This window comes from Colobus angolensis, unplaced genomic scaffold (assembly GCF_000951035.1).
Source record: "Colobus angolensis palliatus isolate OR3802 unplaced genomic scaffold, Cang.pa_1.0 Scaffold132, whole genome shotgun sequence".
NCBI classification, from domain to species: Eukaryota; Metazoa; Chordata; class Mammalia; order Primates; family Cercopithecidae; genus Colobus; species Colobus angolensis.
In genome coordinates, this window is record NW_012114400.1 from 1121038 (window position 1) to 1144589 (window position 23552).

Below are 23552 nucleotides of genomic sequence, written 5' to 3' on the forward strand. Positions count from 1 at the left end.
TCTTCCTCTTCTTCCTCTTCTTCTTCGCAGGTCTCTTTAAACCTACCCTTTCCCAACAAACAAATCCCAAAGTAGAAGTTAAATGTTTGTTAACAAATGTAAAACGGACTTCTTTATGCAAATGCAGCCAACCAGTAAGTATACACATGCTCCCAAGGCGGATTTTCTGGAGGATACACCAATATAACAAGCTTTAAAAAATCATGTTTTTCAAATAAATAAAGCCCACAATGAGATCCCACTACACACTACCTAGAATGACAATAGTTGAAAAGACAATGCCAAGTGTTGGTGGTGCAGATGTGGAGAAACGACAGCCATTGTGCATTGTTGATGGGAATATAAAATGGTGCAGCCACCTTGGAAAACAGTTTGGAATGTCTTCAATAATGAAACATAAACTTACTATGTAATCTAGCAGTTCTACTCCTAGGAATCTACCTTAGAGAATTGAAAACATGTCTACAAAAAGACTTCTATCCGAATGTTCATAACATTGCTATTCGTAATAACCACAGACTGAACACAGTATCAGTGTCCCTCAAGGGATGGGGAGATGAACAAAATGTGTTGTATCCATACATTGGAATATTATTTAGCAATGAAAATAAATAAAATACTATTATATGCTACAATTTGGATGAATCTCAAAAACATTATGCCAAGTGAAAAATGCTAGGCAAAAAGGCTAAATATTGTGTGATTTCGTGATATGAATCTAGGAAAGGCAAATTTCTAGAGACTGAAAGCAGATCTGTGGTTGCCCAGCATTATGAATGAGAGCAGGGATGACCTGTAAATGGTGATAAAGAAGCTTTCTGGGATGATGGCACTGTGTTGAAACTGGATTGTGGTGATGACTGCATAGCTCTATAGATTTACTAAAATCATTTAATCATATAGTTATAGTGGGAGAATTTTATAGAATGTAAATTTTACCCCCATAAGGCTGTTAAATATTTGTTTTTAAAAATAAGGTACGTAGCATAATTAAATAATTAGTAGTTCTTTTCTGTGCAAAAGAAATAGAGATGCGCTATGGTCAAAGTGTGGTCTGGGGGTCCCTGAGACTTTGTCAGGGAGTTCTTGAAGCCATTTTCCTAATGATACTAAGAGGCTGTTTGCCTTTTTCATGGTGTTAACGTATGCACTGATGCTGCAACGGCAACAGTAAGGTAAACTGCTGGTGCCTTAGCCTAAACCAAGGCATTGGCATCAAACCTTATTAGTAGTCATTGTATTCTCCACTGCTGTTTTCACTTAGGAGTGCCCTCAATGAAGCAGTAAAAATTATTTAGTTTATAAAATGTTGTGGTTTGTATGCATACCTTTATTTAACTTTTATTTTCAGTTCAGGGGTACACATGCAGGTTTGTTACATAGGTAAATGCATGTCATAGGGGTTTGTTGTACAGATTATTTTGTCACCCAGGTATTAAGTCTAATACCCATTAGTTACTTTTCCTGATCCTCTCCCACCTCCCACCTTCCACCCTCTGATAGGTTCCAGTGTGTGATGTTCCCCCCATGTGTCCATGTGTTCTCATTATTTAGCTCCCACTTATAATTGAGAACATGAGATATTTGGTTTTTGTTCCTCTGTTAGTTTGCTAAGGGTAATGGCCTCCAGTTCCATCCATGTTCCTGCAAAGGACATGACCTCATTCTTTTTTATGGCTACATGGTACTCCATGGTGTATATGTATATTTTCTTTATTCAGTCTACCACCGATGGGCATTTGGGTTGATTCCATGTCTTTGCTATTATGAGTAGTGCTGTAATGCACATGTGCATGCATGTGTCTTTATGATAGAATGATTTATGTTCCTTTGGGTTTATAATCAGTAATGGGATGACTGGGTCAAGTGGTAGTTCTGTTTTTAGATCTTTGAGGAATCGCCACACTGTCTTTCACAATGGTTGAATTAATTTACACTCCCACCAACAGTGTATAAGTGTTCCTTTTTCTCCACAACCTCAATAGCATCTGTTATTTTTCAACTTTTTAATAGCCATTCTGACTGATATGAGATGGTATCTCACTGTGGTTTTGATTTGCATTTCTCTAATGATCAGTGATGTTAAGCTTTTTTTCATATGACTGTTGGCTGCATGTTTGTCTTCTTTTGAGAAGTGTTTGTTCATGTCTTTTGTCCACTTTTTAATGGGGGTTGCTTGGGGTTTTTTTTCTTGTAAATTTGTTTAAGTTCCTTATTGATGCTGGATAATAGACCTTGTCAAATGCATAGTTTGCAAAATTTTTCTCCCATTCTGTAGGTTGTCTGTTCATTCTGATGATAGTTTTTTGTTTTTTGTTTCATTTTGTTTTGCTGAGCAGAAGCTCTTTAGTTTAATTAGATCCCGTTTGTCAATTTTTGCTCCTGTTGCAGTTGTTTTTGGTGTCTTTGTCATGAAATCTTTGTCCATTCCTATGTCGAGAATGCTATTGCCTAGGTTGTCTTCCAGGGTTTTTATAGTTTTGGGTTTGACATTTAAGTCTTTATTCCATCTTGAGTTCATTTTTGTATATCGCGTAAGGAAGGGGTCCAGTTTCAAGCTTCTGCATATGGTTAGCCAGTTATTCTAGCACCATTTATTGAATAGGGAATCCTTTCCCCATTGCTTGTTATTGTCAGGTTTGTCAAAGATCAGATAGTTGTAGGTGTGCAGCCTTAGTTCTGGGTTCTCTGTTCTGTTCCATTGGTCTATGTGTCTGTTTTTGTACCAGTACTATGCTGTTTTGGTTGCTGTAGTCCTGTAGCATAGAGTTGGGTCGCGTGATGCCTCCAGCTTTGTTCTTTTTCCTTAGGATAGCCTTGGCTATTTGGACTCTTTTTTTTGTTCCATATGAATTTTAAAATAGTTTTTTTCTAGTTCTGTGAAGACATTGGTAGTTTAATAGAAATAGCATTGAATCTATAAATTGCTTTGGGTAGTATGGCCTTTTTAACAATATTGATTCTTCCTATCCATAAGCGTGGAATGTTTTTTCCACTTGTATTATCTCTCATTTCTTTGAGCAGTGTTTTGTAGTTCTCGTAGAGATCTTTCGCCTCCCTGCTTACCTGTATTCCTAGGTATTATGTGTGTGTGTGTGTGTGTGTGTTGTGAATGGGACTGCATTCCTAATAGCTTTTGGCATGACTGTTGTTGGTGTATAGGAGTGCTAGTGATTTTGGGGTTTTTTTATGTTTTTTTTTTTTTTGAGACAGAGTCTTGCTCTGTTGCCCAGGCTGGAGTGCAGGTCATGATCGATTCTCCTGCCTTAGCCTCCCGAGTACCTGGGATTACAGGCACATGTCACCATGCCTGGCTAATTTTTTATATTTTTGTAGAGATGGGGTTTTACCCTGTTGGCCAGACAGGTCTAGAGCTCCCTTACCTCACATAATCTGCCTGCCTCGGCCTCCCAAAGTGCTAGGATTACAAGCATGAGCCACTGTGCCCGGCCATGGTTTACATTGATTTTGTACATTGATTTTGTATCCTGAGACTTTGGATGCATAGCTTTTTAATAGCCTGTGCGATGAAATGGGAAGTATGCATAAAGCATTTCTTCTGCATGTCCAAGTTAGGTGGTTATCATGGAGAAAAGCACCTCCGTAGTCTATTGAGTTGAAAGCTGAACTAGGAATTGTTTTTTATGGGACATCATCTCTATTTTAAAAATATGGATCTCTGGCAGATAAATTATGGATATTCAGACCTGGTATTTGGTAAATCATTTTCTTAAAAAAGAATAAGAGAGCCTGACACTTCAAGAAAAATAACTGACAGTATCTCTTACCATTGATAAAATTCAAACTTTAGGCAAAATCTGGAAGTTTGGAAAACTTGCATTCACCACCATGGGCTTGACAGCTTCCGACAATGGTTTTCTGATGAGATTCATGGTGATTTTAACAAATGGGATTTTTTTATGTTGTACAATGAAATGTGTCAAAATTTGGAGATAGGTAAAAGGCAGGCAGATTATGTGAGGTAAGGGAACTTTAGACCAGCCTGGCCAACATGGTGAAACCCCATCTCTACAAAAATATAAAAATTAGCCAGGCATGGTGACATTTGCCTGTAAAAAGTTTGAGAAATGCTGGCCTAGTAGCGAATAGCATGGAGTTTGGGGCCACACTGCTTGGGTTCAAATCCCCGTGCTACTGCTTATTACTTGTATGGTCTCAGGTAAGTGCTTCACCTCTGTATGCCTCAGCTTCCTCATCTGTAAAATGGGGATAACAATGGAACCCATCTGTGAGAGGTATTATAGGCATAAAAATGAGTTAATATGTAGAAATATTTGTGAATGTTAAAATGAATTAATATGTGTAAGTGCTTAGAATAATGCCTGACTTACAGTAAGTGCTCAGTGAGTGGTTATTATTGGTCTTGGTGAGTGAAAATTTGTGAAACTGAGCGAACACATTGTAAATACATAGTAGAAGGAAGTTTTTTTGAAATTATATGGGAAATCCAAAACTGCTTTTCCTCCTGTTGCCTCTGTCTCACTTTTGGCCCTAGAAGTACACTCCTGGGAGTGATGCGTTACTGAGGGCCAGCTTGTTCTCAGTCCTGCTTGTCCATTGAGCCTCTGTTGTTTGGGGAGATTGTTCCTTACTTAGCAACCACAGAATGGGTTTTTAAGAAAGACTTGCTGAGGCAACATAATTTTGAAGGGTATAGTTAAATAAATGGAATATAAATAGTATACCACTGTATATCCTTTGCATTTTTAGAATTAGAAGTCACTTTCCTGCCTCAGCAATGTGCATTTCTTTTAAGCTCAAAGAGTTGTGGAAATTATGTGAAAGAGAAAGAGGGTAAGGTCTTGTTCATTTTCAGTGTTTAATCTAAGACAACCTAAGATTTAAAGGAGAAAAGAACCAACTTGGAAAGAACCTATGTCTTCAGTCCTACAAAGAGACTGCATTTGAGCTATTTTTACCTCTGAATTTTAAAAACAAGTGAATGACTTGCTGACATCATTCATTCATTCACCAGTATTTGCTGAGTGCCTCCCATGAAGTGCCAGGCCTCTTACCCCATGTGGTAAAGAATGGACATGGGCCTTGACCTTCTGATGTGAGTGCATTCAGGTTTTCTAATTTCTCCCACCTGCTGTGTAAAAGATTAGGAGTGTTCATCTGCTATTCCCTGACGTACGTCAATAGACCGAACAATATGTTTTATCTTTCTTAGATGTTCATGAAAACATTCTGAAGTTAGTATAAGGTAAAGAAGGTAAGATAGACTGCAAGAAATTTATGATTGTTTCTTTTCCTAAAAGAACACAAACAAAATCACATATTTTTTTGGAGTACTGATGATAGGCACATAAGCTCACATAAGTTTGATGGTTAATAACAAACAACCAGAATGTGTAAGTCATTGGAGTTTCACTGACTTAGGTGGCTTCTGCTGTGCTAGGAGAAATAGGACCTCAAAAAGAGCTCATTTGGAAACCATCTTTTTTATGTGTCATCCCACATCACTCTGCATGTGATGAGAATGTTGCATCGGCCCATGGCAGTTTTTATTCCTCACTCTAGACTTGGTCTTTAATTGTGGCCTTATGTCAAGTTCCTCAAGTGTATATAGTCACCTGTTACATAGGTTCAGAGTGGTCTTTCCTTTCATTTCAGGGGTATGTTTCATGAGCAAATTATAAATTACCTTGAATATCTTTTTAAGATAATGTTGAAAAACACAGAGCAGTAGTATCATTGAGATCATGTCCTTACTGATATACTAGCATTTAAGATTTGAGAGTATTTCCTTCCCATGTGGCTAGTTATTGGGAATAAGATATTAGGTCGGGCTAAAAGCCAAAGAAGTGTTTCTTGAATACAGGCTAGGACTGAATTGTATTAACTCAACTGAATTCAATCTCAGCATTTGTTGTGAGTTTTAGTCATGTTCCTGTTCCTGTCACAGCTAGGGCCTTCAGCAAACTCTACATCTCAGTAAGTGCAGTTGTCTTTTACAAATAAATTGCTCGGAAGTCAGTTAACCTGAGCAAGTGAACAAAGGCTGTGATTGTATTGCTGCTGTTTTGTTTCTCTTGATACTAGATCTTCTGTTCTTTCATTCATTACTATTAGTGTTAAAGAATTAAATATTAACTGCACATTGTTTTCTAAACAGAGTGACAGTTGTTATAAAGCTAATTTCGCTTTTCATAGCAATGCTCCCTGTTTGGCAGGTTCTACCTGTTCTGTGTGTCATCTTTGCAAGGACTTTTTTGCCCTTGTGAGGTAACCAGCCATAGTATAGGGCCCCAAACAGATTGAACGTTTCTGTGATGAAAACTCATACACTTGTTTAATTGTGAATTCTAATCTTGTCTTTTACATGTGTGTGTTTATGTGTTTCAGGAAAAAAGTGCCAGCTCAAATGTAAGACTTAAAACTAATAAAGAGGTTCCGGGATTAGTTCATCAACCCAGAGCAAAGTAAGTTCTAGTTTCTGTTTTCCTTATGTAGTTGGCCTTCCATATCCATGGATTCTGCATCTATGGATTCAACTAACCATAGATCAAAAATATTCAAAAATTAGTAATTCTACAAAGTTCCAAAAAACAAAATTTGAACTTGCCGCACACCAAGTACTATGTTGAATTCATGTGAATGAAGTGATGTGTAGGCACTTCATTAGTTATTATAAGTAATCTAGAGATGATTTAGAGTATATGGGAGGATGTGTGGGGGTTATGCAAATACTGTACCATTTTATATCAGGGATTTGAGCATCTGCAGATTTTGGTATCTGCAGGGAGGTTGTGGAACCAATCCCCCACAGATACCAAGGGACAACTGCATTGTTTTTAAAGCTAAAAATGTTTTCAGAGTGAATTCCATTTTGCCTACCAGATAATCAAGATCTAATATAAAGCTTTAGTAATTGAGAAAGTGTGGGTTGGTGTAACAGAACAGAATAAAGAAAACAGACCTACAACACATGACAAAGCTGACTTTGTAGGTCAGTTAGAAGAAAACAGAGAAGACTATCACTATGACCATGAGGTAGGGAAGAATTTTGAATAAGACACAAAGGATGTAGTTCTTAAAGAAAATCATTAATTAATATGACTGTATTAAAATTAAGAAGCTCTTAAAGCTCTTAAAGGCAAAACCCAAATGTCCATTGAAAATATAATGGGTAACTAAACTGTGGCATCTAAACTGCGGGAATACTATAAATCAGTGACTGTAGGTACACACATCATGATGGAGGAATCTCGTAAGGATGAGGCAGTGGAGTAAGCAGTGGTACATGTCTACATATGATTTCATTCACATGAAGTCAAAAAAGCAGAACTAAGGCATATATTGTCTATCAGTATATGGTAAAACAATAAAGATATATAAGGAAATGAAAAGGCATTAAATTCAGAATATTAGTTGTTTCTGACCAAATGGAAGACAATGGAACCAGACGCTCTATTTCTTAATCTGGCTGGTAATTACATGAATGTTCAATTGTTATTTTGAAGAAAAAAAAAGAAAAAAGTACAAATAACATTATACGTCTTCTGTGTGTTAGTTGTATCACAACTGGAAAGTTTAAAAGAAAAGAAAAAAAATTAACTTGAAGAAAAAGATTATATCACATGAAGATCTGTAGAGTACCTAATACATTTTCCCACTTATAGTAGAAACTTGAAAATATGATTGTTGATTACCAACAGATGACTATCCCTAAATGTTTCATTTAAAAGGTCATTGCACGTTCAAAAGTTAAAAAACAATAACGAGTAGTTTTCTAGATTGTTCTAGAACTGACTCTAACCTTAATGATAAAATGTACTTTGTATGACTTTGAAGCTGTCCTCTCCTTCAAAGAGGCTGTGTTGTGCCAGAGGCTACAAATCTATTGGTGTTTCACCTAAATGGAGACAAATTTCTTGAGAGTACCGATGACACTGGTACATTTGACACAGTCGTCCCTACCCCAAAATAAATTTGACTGTTACATATATGTTCAATAGCCCCATAAATCAAAATCATAAGCAGAAGAATGTTATCTCTGATTCTTCCAGAAAATTGTGACAAAAATTACCTAATACATAATCACTTTACCCTGGCTCAGTGTCTGTGGAATCACTGCAGCTATGGCCACTGTGGTGTCGCAGTTAGGAGACCTCAGGGGGTAGGTAATGGGCTCTGTCATTTAATTTTTACTTTCAAAGAAAACTGGACATGTTAAAATCCACTTACCATTTACAATGTCAGTGTAATGATGCGGCTGATGTTTTCACCCTCTGGTAAATGTTGTGCTATGGTCACAACCTCCTTAGCCCACCTCACTGCTGATCACTTTCATCTACTTTATCTGCCTTTGGGGACAGCAGATATCTGATAACACAGCCAAACCACCTTATCATCCAGGATATCTAAAAAATGCTATTTTTAAATACTTCCCTTATCTCAGAGTTATAAAGAGAGACTGAACGGAGGAGAATTTCTCTTTTCTGTTTGAAAGAATACTTACTTAACATTGACACCCTGAAGCAGCATGCTTCACAGACTGGCTTGTGCTGAAGCTTTCAGAGGAGAAAATTCTGTTTTCCCCACAGCAGTATGCTTGTGTGTGCGTGTGTGTGTGTGTGTGTGTGTACACACATTACATACATGTGTGTATGTATTTCAAACTGTGAATCAGAACATTGGATTCCTGGAATTCAATTAAGAAATCTTTCTGGAGGGCCAAGAGAAGAGTTTTACTTTTCCTACTTGCTGACATGTGGGATCAATTTACTGTACTGATACATAAAATAAGATGAGGCTTATTTTTCCCCATTAGTGGAAGGACAGTCCCATACCATAAAGGCAGATCATCCTCATACCACCATTGAAGGCATGTCATCCTCATACCTTCATTTAATGCTTTAATTTGATATCAGTCAAGTGATCTACTGTCTTTGAGCTTCAGTTTTCTCAGAGAGAAATGGAAGTGAAAGGTCCTGTCTTGTGGGGCTGGAGAACAAATGAAATAGGGTATGCCCACTGCTTGTGGCATTGTCTGGCACTTGGTAAAAATGCCTTAAATATTAGAAACAACACAAATGCCTTTAACAGGAGTCTGCGTGAATGCACTACACTATAGTCACACAATGGGATATTAGTCAGCAGTTCAAACAAATGCACAGCAGCAATGCACAATATTGGATGGGCCCTAGCTGTCTAATATTACAAGAAAAGAGTAAGTCCTGAAAGATTACATAGAACATGATGCACTCTATAAAGTTGAAAGCAACTGAAATAGTCTGTCTTTTAAAGGCACACAAAGAGATGCATTAAAACTATATAAAAGCAAAGTGAGGGAGTGATAGTTACATTGGGTTGTGGGAACACACACATGGGTGGGAGCTCACATGGAGTCAGCTATGGGTGGTTGTCAAGGTCTTCGCTTTTGTTTTTTATTTTGGTTTCACAGGTGTTTATTATACTACTTTTAAAAAACAAAATAACGTAAATAAAAGTGAGCTGTGCATGAACTACTAGTAGGGGTCTGTCACAGAATGAGGGTTAGGATGAATCTGCTTCTCTGAGGTCCAGTTGAAAAATAATGATGATCATGAAGGAAAAACTGTGTTCAGGCCGAGATTTACCAGGGACCCACCTGGTAATTGCATTTCATTTTTGCAGGGGAGGCAGAACTTTACTCCGACCCTCTCAGGGTTTCTGGCTGGACCTGAGAGTTAAATTGACATGAGACAGATTTAACAGGAGAAAAGATATCAATTTCTACATGTACATGGGAGCCCCTATAGAAAAATGAAGACCCAAGAAGTGACAAAACCCACATATTTGTATACTAGGTTGAACAAACAGAGACAGTTGTGGAAAAGCACCTGAAATATGTGGGGAGACTAAAGGAAGAAAAAAATTATTTTAACGAAGTCTCTTAGTACAGAATTCTCTTGGCCTTGACTCCCTGTCTCTGGTGATGAGAATGTTTCTTTCCTCATGGTGTTTCTTCCCTCCTCCCTGTTCATATGGGAGTTTCATCTCCTACTTTCAGGAAGAAAAGAGGAGGTCAGAATTCCCCTCCTGCACCTGCTGTTTTCGGTTACCTTTAGCTCAAAATAGTCCTTATGCCAAAGTGGGCGTATTTTAGGGTGGCTTATTCTGCCATGCTTCACGGGTGAGGTATTAGGGAATTAGGACTTTGCCTCCTCATACTTTTGTGCTTAGCTTTTTATCATTTGTAGATTTTACTTTTTTAAGACACTAAAAGTGAAAGCCCCATATCTTTTAACTCTAAAGCCCATTTTGCCCATCATTCATTAATTTGTTTACTTTGCATTAAGATGCCATCATATTGTCATCCCTAGTCCCATGAAGCTGAGAAGTCTCAGGAAGAAGAGTGTCTGAGGGTGCAGAGTTAACTCACAAGAGCTTTGCCAGCACTGAGTGCCACAGGGAGTGCTCCAGTGGTGCACTGAGTTTTCCAAGGTTGAGTTTGAGTTACTAGAGAGAAATAGGGATTACTGAAATTGTTGAGCCTTACTGGTTAAGTCAGGTACCAGTGTGCAGGCTTTTGTAAGTGAATGCTAATGAATCTTTTGTAAGTGAATCTTAGAATCAATTATTCATCCTTTATAAACTTCAGTCATAAACAATTCAGTGATCCCTTTCTAATATCTTGAAAAAAGATAGAAAAGCCAGTGAGCTCTTCCTCCTCATCTTCCCCACTCACAATCATCAAATTGTGCATCAGAAAGAATTTTAGAATCAAGTCGTTATGCAGGGACTGTTTTCCACAGTGCAGTGTGTACTCTTGAAGGTAAACACGTATTCATGCCACTGTGTGGATAAGTTTCTTTCACATGGGAAGAGGGGACCCATGTTTATCTAGACGGGAATCAGTTGATATGGGGAAATTTTTATTTCATCAGAATAAAAATTGTCTCATTGAAGAGATTTCTCTTCTCTCTGAAATAATCCCATGGAGAACAGCAGAGTAAGGCCTCCTGCTTTCAGATGACACCATATCTGAGACGATGCACAGGTGACCCGTGTGGGCATTTGCTTCCCCGGCAATGTCTGACACACTTCCAGTGACAATGCAGGTTATCTAGAGGAGCCTGTCTGGTACACCGGGCTTTGACAATAACAAAGCCTCCTTCCATTCAATCTTTTCTAACACAACCCATGCACTGTACTTCAAGGTGTCAAGAGAGTGATTCAGTCTGGTATGTGACTCTTCTTCATGAGTTATAAAATGTGGCAAAGGCAGGCAGGCATGTTCTAATGTTCTTAGACAAAAAAAAAAAAAGGAGCATTTCTATATCATGGGACGACACAAAACTGAAATCACTGAGAGTTTTGTGGTTGCTTTCCCGAAGTTAAGCATCCCGAGGTCCTTAGCCACCACTTTTGGTCTCAAGCCCCTGATAGGGATCCTGACCCTGTGATAAGGGCATTCTTGATCACAGAGGTGGCAGATACATTTGCAGAGTTACTTTTGTTTAAAAATGCCCCCTCTTATACCTCTCATGTGCATATGTATGAGTACTGACCAAATGTCACAGTTTTCATGTTGTGATATTTAAATACAGGAGCTAATGGAAGTTAGTGACAATCATAGACAGTAGAAGGGACCTCAGTGACCAGCCCTGGTTTTATAGATGAGAACTCAGGCCCTGCACATCACCCATGCTGACAAACTCTGCTGCTTCAGCAAGGGGTCATGAATCACATGAACTTAAATAGGTGGACTCTGTCAATTAATTAAGAAATATTTTTTGCCCTCCTGCTATATTCAAGGCAATATATGCTAAAAACTCCAATCAGTGAGTTTCCACAATGAACGTCAAATCCTAAAGATGCCTTTTTTTATGAGGTCTCTGGAATATTTTCTAGGGCAACATTTCTGGGGCAACATATACATATGGTTGTCCATCCAGTTACCTATATTAAGAGAGAGAGAGATCTGGCTGGGCACAGTGACTCATGCCTGTAATCCCAGCACTTTGGGAGGCCAAGGTGAGTGGATCACCTGAGGTCAGGTGTTCGAGACTAGCCTGGCCAACGTGATGACACCTCATCTCTACTAAAAATACAAAAAATTAGCTGGACGCAGTGGCTCACACCTGTAGTTCCAACTACTCAGGAGGCTGAGGCAGGAGAATCGCTTGAACCCGGGAGGCGGAAGTTGCAGTGAGCCGGGATCGCACCACTGTACTCCAGCCTGGGCGAAAGTGTGAGACTCCATCTCAAAAAAAAAAAAAAAGAAATGTTTATGAGAGAGATCCTCTATTATAAGAATATGAAATTTAGAAAGATTTATATCCAACGTGGCTCAAATAAAAAATGTTTTGGTGCTTGAGACAGTGAAAACATGAGGAACCTGGGAAAACTCAGCTATGCAAACTGACTTTTCTGTCCAGGATCCTACAGAGGGGAGACAGTTTAATGTACTCTCATCATCCCAGATTTTGTTCTGCCTTTCAAACCTGCAATAAGAGAGGGCGTGTTTCCCAAACAAAATGTTTACCTTATTTGAATGATCAGATAAAGGGCAGTAAGATTACATGATATATGTGAAAGTGCTTTGTAAACCATGAAAGTTGATTAGGGGAATCAGATATATACATTGTTTTCCTTTGATAGCTGAGTTAATGTCATTGCTCACAGATTTTAATGTTGCTTTTATACAGGGGGGAGAACCTCCTCTGAGCCTCAGGCCCCATTGTCTGTCACAGGAGGCCTGGAGGGTTTCAGGTCACTCGTGCCCCTCCTTGTGGCCCCTGAAGGACAAGGCATGATGCTAAAGGGTACGTCCGTTGGGCTCTTCGCCACACTTGGATATGAAGGGAAGAAGCTCATTCCAGAAGCTCAACCCCCTTCCTCAGACAGGATAACCCGTAGGCACTGATAGTCACTAAAGAAAACGCTGTGTGATAACCTCTCTTATCCAGCATCCTTCACCTCCTTGGAACACCCACAGCTATCTGCTAGGTAGAAACAACTGTCATTAAGACCATGGCCCATTAAGACTAAGTCCTATACTTCCCCATGCCCTTCCCATCTGTAATTCATCCCTGCTCTCATTACCATCTTGTTTTGTCCCCACCAGCCTTGTCAGTCGTGTCACTAAGAAGGCTGTTAAATGTCATAGGACAGGAAACACAGAGCAAGTGCTACTCAGACATGCATCCTCCCATGTTCCAATGGAATTGTGTTTTCAGAGGTGTATCTGCTGCTACCAGTGCAGAACGTGCTCAGGAGTAATATCAGGTCATCTGTATATCCTCAGCTTGTTTGCCACCGGCCCACACCCCTAGTCAGCTGGAGATCATGCTGATACTGACCAACTCTGTAAAATTATATTTCAATACAATAACTAGGATACATTTTATTTTTTATTTTTCTTTTCAGTGCAGTGTTGAAATATGCCATGTGCTGCTTGCTCATGCTTTTGTTAAAATCACAAATGTGTATCTGAAGAAAAAATTTGGCATGCAGCTCCTAGTAATATTACTATAAATAGCATCTGTACATTGAAAGGAAATTGTCTTCCTTTAAGTCATAGGCACTGATAGACTATTATGAAACACATTTGCAGGATTACTGTACTGTTTATCCTTAATGTAACTTCAGAGTATTTCAGTGGAAAAGTCTGCAATAAATAAATGTCTTCCCCAAAGTTGGGGGACTCAGCATTTTTCCTTTGAGGGGACCAGGTTTAGCAAAACACTAAAATATGCACTTAACTACCCTTTGTTTTTCAGCATGCACATCTCTGAAAGCCAACAAGAATTCTTCAGAATGCTGGATGAAAAAATTGAAAAGGTAAGAAGTGAAATAAATAACCTACATGTTTCAAGGGAAGTATAGTAATGGCTTCATATGTGAGGGCAATAACATTCTTGTTTCTATGTCATAAAGCTATTTTTGTGAAGGTTTGAGTGGAGAGTTAAATAAAAGTCACTGCCCTTCCAAAATAAAGTGCATGTAAGAATGTTTAATGTATAATAGAGATTCCCAGGATCCAGGACTGTCCTTGCTTATTAAAGTATGTAAAGTCAGTTGGAAATCCATAAGCAGTCTTTTTTCCTAGACCGAGCATTCTGACCACTGCATGTCATTTTGCACCCAGTGCCCTGCACTAACCTCCTACAGCAAGGGGGCCCCTAGTACCTGCCGAAACCTATCGAGGGCCTATGTGTGGCACTGCTCTGAATTCTTTGCAAGCATGTTATACCTAATTCAATTTATACTTATCTCAAGATAATGGTATTGCGACAGGTATTGTCTACATTTTACAGAAGGAAACTGAGGCTCAGAATGCTTGAGTAATTTATTCAGATTTGCAAGACTAATAGTGGACAAGTTGGAATTCCAGCCCAGGTCTGTCTGCCTCCAAAGCATTGTCTCCAAGTTGCTTCTCTGGTAGTGTGTGGGGATTTATATTGACAGTAAGATACAAAGTTACAAAGTTGATCTGTGTGGAAATTGAACCCACAGTTTTGATCTCAGTGTGCCATGTGCTAATCAATGGAATGAAGTATGGGATATGGTCATAATCAAAAGTTTACATACTTATAGAATTTAAATTCATCTCTTCAAAGGGGTGAATTTTAAATGTTAGAGTTACAAATCCAAGTATTATACTTTTTTTATTCTAAAGAAGAGTGAAATCCTAAGTTCAGAACATATCACACTATGGTTAAAGCATGACAGGCTGATTTTACCTTTGAAATCTTTCAGTTTTAATTTGTATTTCTTTTTACTTTGTGTTGCCCTTTTATTTTAGTGTTTATTTATGAATTTCTATGATGTATATCATTCAACGGAAGATAATGAAGGAGGTCTTAAATTCGTTAGTATTATTTAGCAGCAGATCCCACTTTGAGGTAGGCCCACTGAGAGAATAATTGTATAATCTTCTAAGCCACCATTAAAAGACCAGTAAAGGTCACCAATGTGAAGAATAGAGATGGATAATGAATTAAAATGAGAGTTAAATCTATAATGTTCCTCAGATATGCATAAATAAATATTTATTAAAGTATAGTAATTTTTTATTTTCAGTGAAATTGTGGCTTATGAATGACTTTTTAAGTTGGAAACTTCATCCAGGAACAGTTGCCAAGTTTCACATATTGGTTCAAAAGCTGTTCAATTTGTCAGTAACCTTTTTTAGTAAAGAGAAGCATAAAAAGAAATACAGATTAAGTGTCCCCAAACTGAGATCCAAAATGTCCCAAAATCTGCAATTTTTTGAGTGCAGACATGATGCTCAGAGCATTTTGGATTTCTGGACTAGGGTTGTTCAACTGGTTAAGTATATATAACACAAATATTCCAAAATTCGGAAACGTTCAAAATTCAAAACACTTCTGGCCCCAGGCATTTCAGATAAGGAATATTCAACCTGTATTTTCTTCCCACTGGAATGATGAAGATCTTTTCATCCTTTCTTTATTTGGACTTCCCCAACTAGCTTGTTGGCAAGAAAAAGATTTGCATAGTAGGAGTAGATGGTAAAACTTGAAACCTGAATTTTAAGTTATCTTTTTAAACAACACTTGCAAACACTTAAAACGATATAATCTATATCCAATGTGGGTTTTTTTTTGAGACGAGGTCTCGCTTTGTCACCCAGGCTGGAGTGCAGTGGTGCAGTCTCGGCTCACTGCAGCCTCTGCCTCCCAGGTTCAAGCGATTCTCCTGCCTCAGCCTCCCGAATAGCTGGGACCACAGGTGTGTGTCACCATGCCCAGCTAATTTTTGTATTTTTAGTAGAAACAGGGTTTCACTGTGTCAGCCAGGCTGGTCTCGAACTCCTGATGTCAGGTGATCCACCTGCCTCAGCCTCCCAAAGTGCTGGGATTATGGACGTTGAGCCACCGTGCCTGGCCCAGTGTATTTTGGTAATTGAAATTCTATCTCCTTTTACTTGACATTGAAGTTCATTGCTCCCACCTGAAATCTGAGATCCCCTTTTGCTTTTGTATCCATAATGTAGAGTATGATTGTACTACAACAAAAATGAAGTTGATAACTTGATCATTTATTGGATGGAAGCTTCCCTGGACAAAGGAGCATTAGTAGATTCAACATAAACACTGTTTCCACTATTGAATACATTTACATTTGAAGAAGAGCTCCTATCTCAGCCATGACACGTACCCAGCTGTAGATTCTTACAGGCAATTTTCTATCCTCTCTGAGCCATGCTTTCCTGCCTCTCCTCTCTTAAAGCTCATCCTTCCAAATATTTTGAATATGCTATCTTATGTGTCATTTAAACGTTAAGCCTCCAAAAATTTAAATACTCCTCCTTAATACGTGTGTTTGCTTAATGTAATCTTTGCCATAGTTTATATAACCAAAATTGAAAGCTGGATTCTTCCAAATTTCTTCCAGATTGTTTTCCTGTGCATTTACCATTGCTAAATATTTATGTGATCCAGGCTAGCATGAGGACAACCATAAATGCAAGTCAAATCTATTCAGATTTTACAGAGTTGTTTAAAACCAGAAAGAAGATTAAACTCACCTAGAGCTTCATGTTGAGAGATTGAGTCAGGCTGAGAGACCTTGAGTTTTAAGATTTCATCTCCCAGAAATGTCCAGTAATTCTTTTTTTCTCCCTTAAATTAATGAGAAGCAAAATTGACTAAACCTATGGAAACGTAAACGTGCCCTTCCTTGCTGCAGCCTTCACATTTATTGGATGTCTTTAGGGCATGGCTTGAATTTGCCTTCTAACCTAATTTGTCATTGGATACCAAAAAACAAATTTCTGCTCTGTCTTCCTCAAAATAGATGTAAAAGCCCCATTAGTATATAGAAACAGGGACTGAAAGGTGGTTTCATATTTATAGTAAAACTTAATTTGCACATTTTGGACTACTCTAATTCAGAGATTGTCACAGTGCAGAGCTGCTGTTTACCTTTGCACCACAGTTGAACAAGTGGTTTTCTAAGAAGTTATGGTGACCAAAAAAAAAGCAAGTAGCAAAAATGCAATTTAAAAAAATGATTCGGCCAGGCGCAGTGGCTCACGCCTGTAATCCCAGCACTTTGGGAGGCCAAGGCGGGCGGATAGCGAGGTCAGGAGTTTGAGACCAGCCTGGCCAACATGGTGAAACCTCATCTCTACTAAAAGTACAAAAATTAGCTGGGTGTGGTGGCACACTGAGGCAGGAAAATTGCTTGAACCCGGGAGGCGGAGCTTGCAGTGAGCTGAGATCACACCACTGCACTCCAGCCTGGGTGACAGAGCAAGACTCCGTCTCAGAAAAAAAAAAAAAAAGATTCAGCACCTACTGAATACTATACTAAGCATTTTGCTAGTTACTCAGGATACAAAATTAGATAGGAATTATAGAGTACAATATAAATAGTAAACAGTCCCTTGCTTTGACAAGTTCAATTTTAAAAGTGAATTTTTAAAAAATCTAATTATTTTTCTGCTCAAGGAGTCCTTCACCCATCACCACCACCACCACCATCCTCACCCTCACCCTGCTGTTGTCACTGAGAGTGAGGTTCTCCTCCATGGAATGCAACTATTTGCCTTCTAAGCTGGTTCAGGGGTTGAAACTTCAGGTTCTTTAACCAGACATTTGGGACTTGGTACCATTTCACTATGCTGGTGGTAGGAGACCACAACACTCTGCTGCGACTGGAGGTGACCAAGAGAGACAGATTGTCAGGAGAGCAGTGGAAGTTCAAAGAAGCTTATAATCTGATTTACCTTTGCTTTTCCTTTTGGAGAGTAAAAACACTGTGAACCAGTGGGAACCGCCTCATTTCTATTCACCTCATTATATTTTACTCTGCCATCTAACCATCGTTATTCCATTGGAATCTATAGTTACTATTATACCTCATGATTCACAGGCTCCTAGAATCTTATTTGAAGTGTCAGCATTTGCCTAACTTTGCAGCTTTAAGAAAGTGACAGTTTTCTGTGGAGCAAAGCAGTGATTTTAAACTTCATTTTTTCACTATACCTAAAGAGGAAAGACAGAATCTAGATTAAAGCAGCCTGTGGAGGAGTTTCTGAATATAGTACCAAATACAGGTGACATCAGATGTTAAGATATGCTTTCCACTGTACATTCCAGTTTATTTGTAAAAAGCAGAAAAAGTAAACACGTTTTTAGGTATATGCAATAATAGTGTCTTCTACAGGCAAAACCAGAGATTTATATTTTGCTTTATGAAGATGTAAGACCCTGGCTGATTACCAGGGAGTCCTTGGCTTCCTCAAAGAGGATCCTGAATATTAAATAAAGAGTATCTTAGTACAGTGCCATTTGCACCTGGTTACTGTTTCTGATGAAAGGCTTCTTAAACTTTGTTGGGCCTTGTACATCTTTTTGGAGTCTTATGAAAGTTACAAAGACTCTCCCTATGAAAATGCACAAATCATATACACAAAACTTTTAAGTATAATTTCTGGGTTGTAAGACTCCATGGAACCTGGCCATGGGCCCCAGGCAAAGAAACTGTGGATTTCTTTATTATGTAGTTTGCTGATGTGCTTCCGTCAGATCCAGGGCCCAGCTGCAGTCATGAGCATGCATGAGCCTAGCTGGCGACCTTATCCATAGAGAGTTGTGACTTTAAAGAGGATTAGGGAACTGAGTACAGATGACACCATGCAAACTCATTCTTCTTCCTTTCTTACATCCCCTCCTTCCTCTCTGTAAAAATAGTTCAGTCTCCTGAGGGAGAGCCATGAGCATGCCTACTGCATCTCACATATTCCTGTGTGATCTTGAGATTCGGGCTCTGTTGATTGATATTATTCAATGTGACATTTCAGGAAATGTCTGAGAAAGAGCAGTATGTGGACTTAAATAAGCTAATTTTGAAAGATGTTTGTTTGGCTGGATGCAGTGGCTCACGCCTATAATCTCAACACTTTGGGAGACCGAGGTCAGCAGTTCAAGGCCAGCCTAGCCAACATGGTGAAACCCTGTCTATACTAAAAATACAAAAATTAGCCAGACCTGGTGGTGCACGCCTATAATCCCAGCTACTCGGGAGGCTGAGGCATGAGAATTGCTTGAACCTGGGAGGCAGAAGTTACAGTTGAGCAGAGACTGCACCACTGCCCTCCAGCCTGGGCGACAGAGCAAGACTCCATGTCAGAAAAGTAAATAAAAATAAATAAAAGATGTTTATCTGTAGACCTCTATATCTATTGAACAGTCATTTACACTTACAAAATGTTTGAGTTCCTGAAGTGGCATGATTTCCATGGCCTCAGAACCAACCTGATTGGTGAGAAAGGTCATGGTAAATCTGCATTAAAATTTTTTTCAAGAAGTATCTCTTGACAGTACATCAGATCAGTCTGATCCATGTTATGAGTCAGTGTGTCAGAGATCAGAAGACGTTTACTTTTCATCCAGTGAAGAGTGACTTGCACATAGTTGTGAACTATGGTGTTGGGTTCTACATATAAACGATTTCTGTAGTCTATTTAACCTCAGAGTTGCTACAGAACCAAATATAATTTTGGCAGATGTGGCGGATATGATGATGGGTTTTATTTTTTAACCGTGTGTGTAAAGGCCTGCTTAGTGCCCAGCAATGGTGAGAAAACCTGGGACTGTCACATCAAAACCTGAACAATGTAACATGGCCTGCCCCACGTGTGCAGAGAAAGTCATGGTGTGTTCCTCCCACCCAGCAGGTTGTCACTTTCAGTGGCAACCAAAGCCTTCAGCACTGGCAGAGAGATACTCTTGCTGGCATATGTAGTTTAGCAGTGGGCAGGGCTGCCATCGTCATTCCATGAAGCAATGTTTTGCTGCATGGTAAACATATTTTAACCAAGTTGCTTTGTTCATAACTAAGTCTCCTTTGTCTCCTCTCCCTTCATCACCTTACCTTGCCACCTCTCTCTTCTGAGTTGATCTTCCCTCATTCTTCAGCCAAATTAGAGTTATAATTAAAACAGGCAAGGATGTGACTCGGTCTGTTTTGGTTTTATCTCTACTGCATAGTTTTATACAGATGACTTCTTAATTGTCATGATGATGACACTGGTGTAGGAACCACTGGTGAAGTGTGTGCATACTCTGGGCTTTAGGATCCTGCGTGCCCATACAGCTAACAGTAGTAGATGAGTCCATCAAGGAAAATGAATCAGACAACAAGCTGAAAAGAAATACAACACACTTTCTTTTTTCTGGAGGGCTTGATTTTCAGAAAATTCTTGAGGATCTATCAGCCTGGCTCTTTAGGGAGCAAGAAGAAGAGGAGAGTTCGGTTTCTAACACAACATAGTCATGAGTCCAAATAAAAACCAGGCCATTTCTGTGCATCAGATGTGGCCAGCAATGCTCTGAACTCAATAGCAGTGTGAGGCACAGTCACTGAATGGTGTCATTTTGCCGTGGATTCAAGTATTTGGACAAGGAAAGAAACCCAAGGTACCACTGAGAGCAACAGAGACAGGAATGTTGGTGCGTCTCATTCCCTTGACTTGTTCCCATTCAACTTCTTCTTTCCCTGCCTTCTCTTTAGATATCCTTTGCTCTTCCTGCCCATCACCTTTCCATTCATTGGGTTTGGCAGCCATGGATGTTGCGTCAGCCCTACAGAGAACACGCAGGGAGAGAAAGGGTACCAGTCTTGATAACTACTGCATTATTATTTAAGAACATCTAAAAAGACTCACTTTAGACTGACAGCTTCCTAAGGATAAGAATTGGATCTCATTTGTCTTTGTTTCCTCAGAACCAACACAGGACTTGGGACAAAAAGATGCTTAAGAAACTTGTTGAATGAGTGAATGATGCAGATAGATCACTGGGCTTCAAATGGAGACAGAAGCATACAAAGGCAGGAAATGTGACCTGGAAGACTCCTAGAGTAGAGCTCTCTACTTGGAGCAGCATAGCAGGTATAGAGCAAGCTCAGTGCCAGGTCACTGGATTGACAGAGGCCTAGGGAAGGAGGCAGCACGGTTCTAGAGAAAGAGCCCGTGCTTCAAACCTGGGCCAAAGCCAAGGATTGGCTCTGGCAGCGGCTGTGTGACCCCAGATTAATTTAAACTCTCTGATTCTCACTTTCCTCACCAAAAAAAAGTTGAGAAATAATACTGACTTGTCTGGGATGTTGAAGAAAATACACATAGAGTCTCCAGTAGTGTTTGATATGTTTATGTGCTCTGTGATTGGTAGCCTTCATTTTGGTTGAAGTCACCTGTATTTGTACCATCAAGGCCATTTCTACAGGAAGGATTTGGGATGGGATTGAGGGGTGGTGCTAAGGCTGAACCTGAAAATGCAGAACTTAGAAACTTGGATCCTGCGTGAGCAAGTGCCTTCCTATGGTACAAATATCTCCTTGTAGAAAGAGTATTAGAATCGCACACTTTCCAGTGTATTCATCCACCTCCCTCCTATGTGGTATAATAAACATGTTCAGGAGTTAGATTCTTGTGAACACTTACAGAGCCATTAAATAACCTGTGCTAACTTTCGAGCTGTGATTACAGAATGAGTCAGTGAGTCAATGGCATGGGTACAGCTGAATCCCTATATATTTTTTTCTGTTCGGAAGTTTTACTCTTAATTGTTAGTCTGATTTGAAAGGTTTTTATCAGCCTTTTAAAAGATATTCATTGGCCAGGTGTAGTGGCTCATGCCTGTAATCCCAACACTTTTGAGAGCCTGAGGTGGGAAGATCACTTGATGCCAGGAGTTTGAGACCAGCCTGGGCAACATAGCGAGACCCTGTCTCTACAAAAAATAAAAATTAGCCAGGCATGGTGGCATGTACCTGTAGTCCCACTTACTTGAGAGGCTGAGGCAGGAGGATCACTTGAGCCCAGGATTTTGAGGCTGCAGTGAGCTGTGATCATGCCACTGCACTCCAACCTGGGTGACAGAGCAAGACTTTGTCTCTTAAAAAAAAGAAAGTATTAATATCAGCCTAAATATGCTTATAACAACAACAAAAAGAAATTAGGAAAGGGGCTCCAAACAAAATCATAGAAATTGTAAGACTGACTTCTTTAATCCATTTAATAAACTTGACACGAACATGTTCTCTGGACCTAGAAATGAGCCAGGACCATGAGAAGCACATAATGAGAAATTAGAAAATATGATTCTTGTCTTTAGGGAGCTTCAAATCTGGAAGAATAACATTTGGCTTTGGAAGGAACTTTAGAGAATGTCTTATCCAATTTACCCTCAACTTTTCATCTCCCACTAAACAGCACCCTCCATAGCAAAGAATGAGACATTCCTGTTTATATCAGCTGGGAAGGAATTATGAGGCATATTATGTTCTGAACATTGCTTGAAAAATTTATTCTGAAGTACCTTGTTATTTCTGGTGCACTTTGTTCCTCTCTTTCACAATTCTATCGAGTGCAGGCACATTCTGCTCTGTTCCTAGAGAAAGCGTTCTTGGAGTAGACACTTCTAGACTCCCCTCACTTCAATCCCATTTTTCTAAGTTGATTCAAAAAGGAGTACCAAAAAATTGTAAGCTCGTATTTACAAAACTGATTATTGGAGGCTTGCTTAGAGATGCTTAATCATACCCTGCCTCTCTTCTGAGTTTCTTACAACTTGAAAACAGACACAGGGAGCCAGATGAGTATCATGGTCAGTATCTACCTTATTAATGGGCCGAATGATTCCCAGGTGTGGATCCAGAGCAAGTTTGGAATATATTCATAACACTTAAAACATCAAACGATTTGTAGGCATAATATATAAAGAAGTAATGTTAGTACAAACCAGTAAAAACCATCAATTAAGCTACAGTAAAGTTCACTGCACCATTCTTTATTCAATAGCCAAAAAAACAGAAGCAAACTAAGTATTCACCCATGGAGAAACAAATAATTAAAATCCTCCATATTCCTACAGTGCAATATTATGCAGCAGTTAAGGGACATAAACCAGGCATATATATGCCTGTATATATATGTGTGTGTGTGTGTGTGTGTGTGTGTGTGTGTGTGTGTGTGTATATATATATATATATATATATGCCTGGTTTATGTCTCTTAACTGCTGCATAATATTGCACTGTAAGAATATATATTGCACTGTAGTAATACATATATATACACATATATATGTATATATATATACACAATCTATAATTGTGACTTTATGTGTGTATATATATGTGTGTATATATATACACACACATATATAGTCACAATTATAGATTTCAAATACAATTATTAAGTGAAGAGAGGATTATGCAGAATGATAAAAATTGTATGGTACCATGTACATTAAAAACATAAAAATACATTGTTTATAGATGGACATTCAACAAATATTTATTAAGCACCATCAGTTTTTATATGGCATATTTACAAATGGCATGTGTTTATATCTGTTATATATTTAAATATTCATATACACATAAAAGTGTAGTGTATTTGTTATATCAATATAACATGAATATCAAAGTATCTAAAATGATACCAAACATACAAACCGACCAAACCCATGAACACTGCTGTACCCGGGGATGGGGGATGAGCAATGGGTGGTAGTTTCATTTCTTAGAAGGAGGGCAGAGGCTAGCAGCAGATGGTACAA

The 23552-nt window shown here is 38.9% G+C and overlaps 1 protein-coding gene across 1 annotated transcript in view; it reads left to right on the plus strand.

The window, feature by feature from the left end:
- The window catches only part of LOC105506128 (chromosome unknown open reading frame, human C1orf21), a 254291-nt gene that overhangs the window by 210041 nt on the left and 20698 nt on the right, over positions 1–23552 (plus strand). The window contains exons 4-5 of the mRNA XM_011934169.1: positions 6370–6446; positions 13734–13794. Of these exons, the coding sequence (XP_011789559.1) occupies positions 6370–6446; positions 13734–13794 (138 nt within the window). The remainder of the gene's footprint in view (positions 1–6369; positions 6447–13733; positions 13795–23552) is intronic.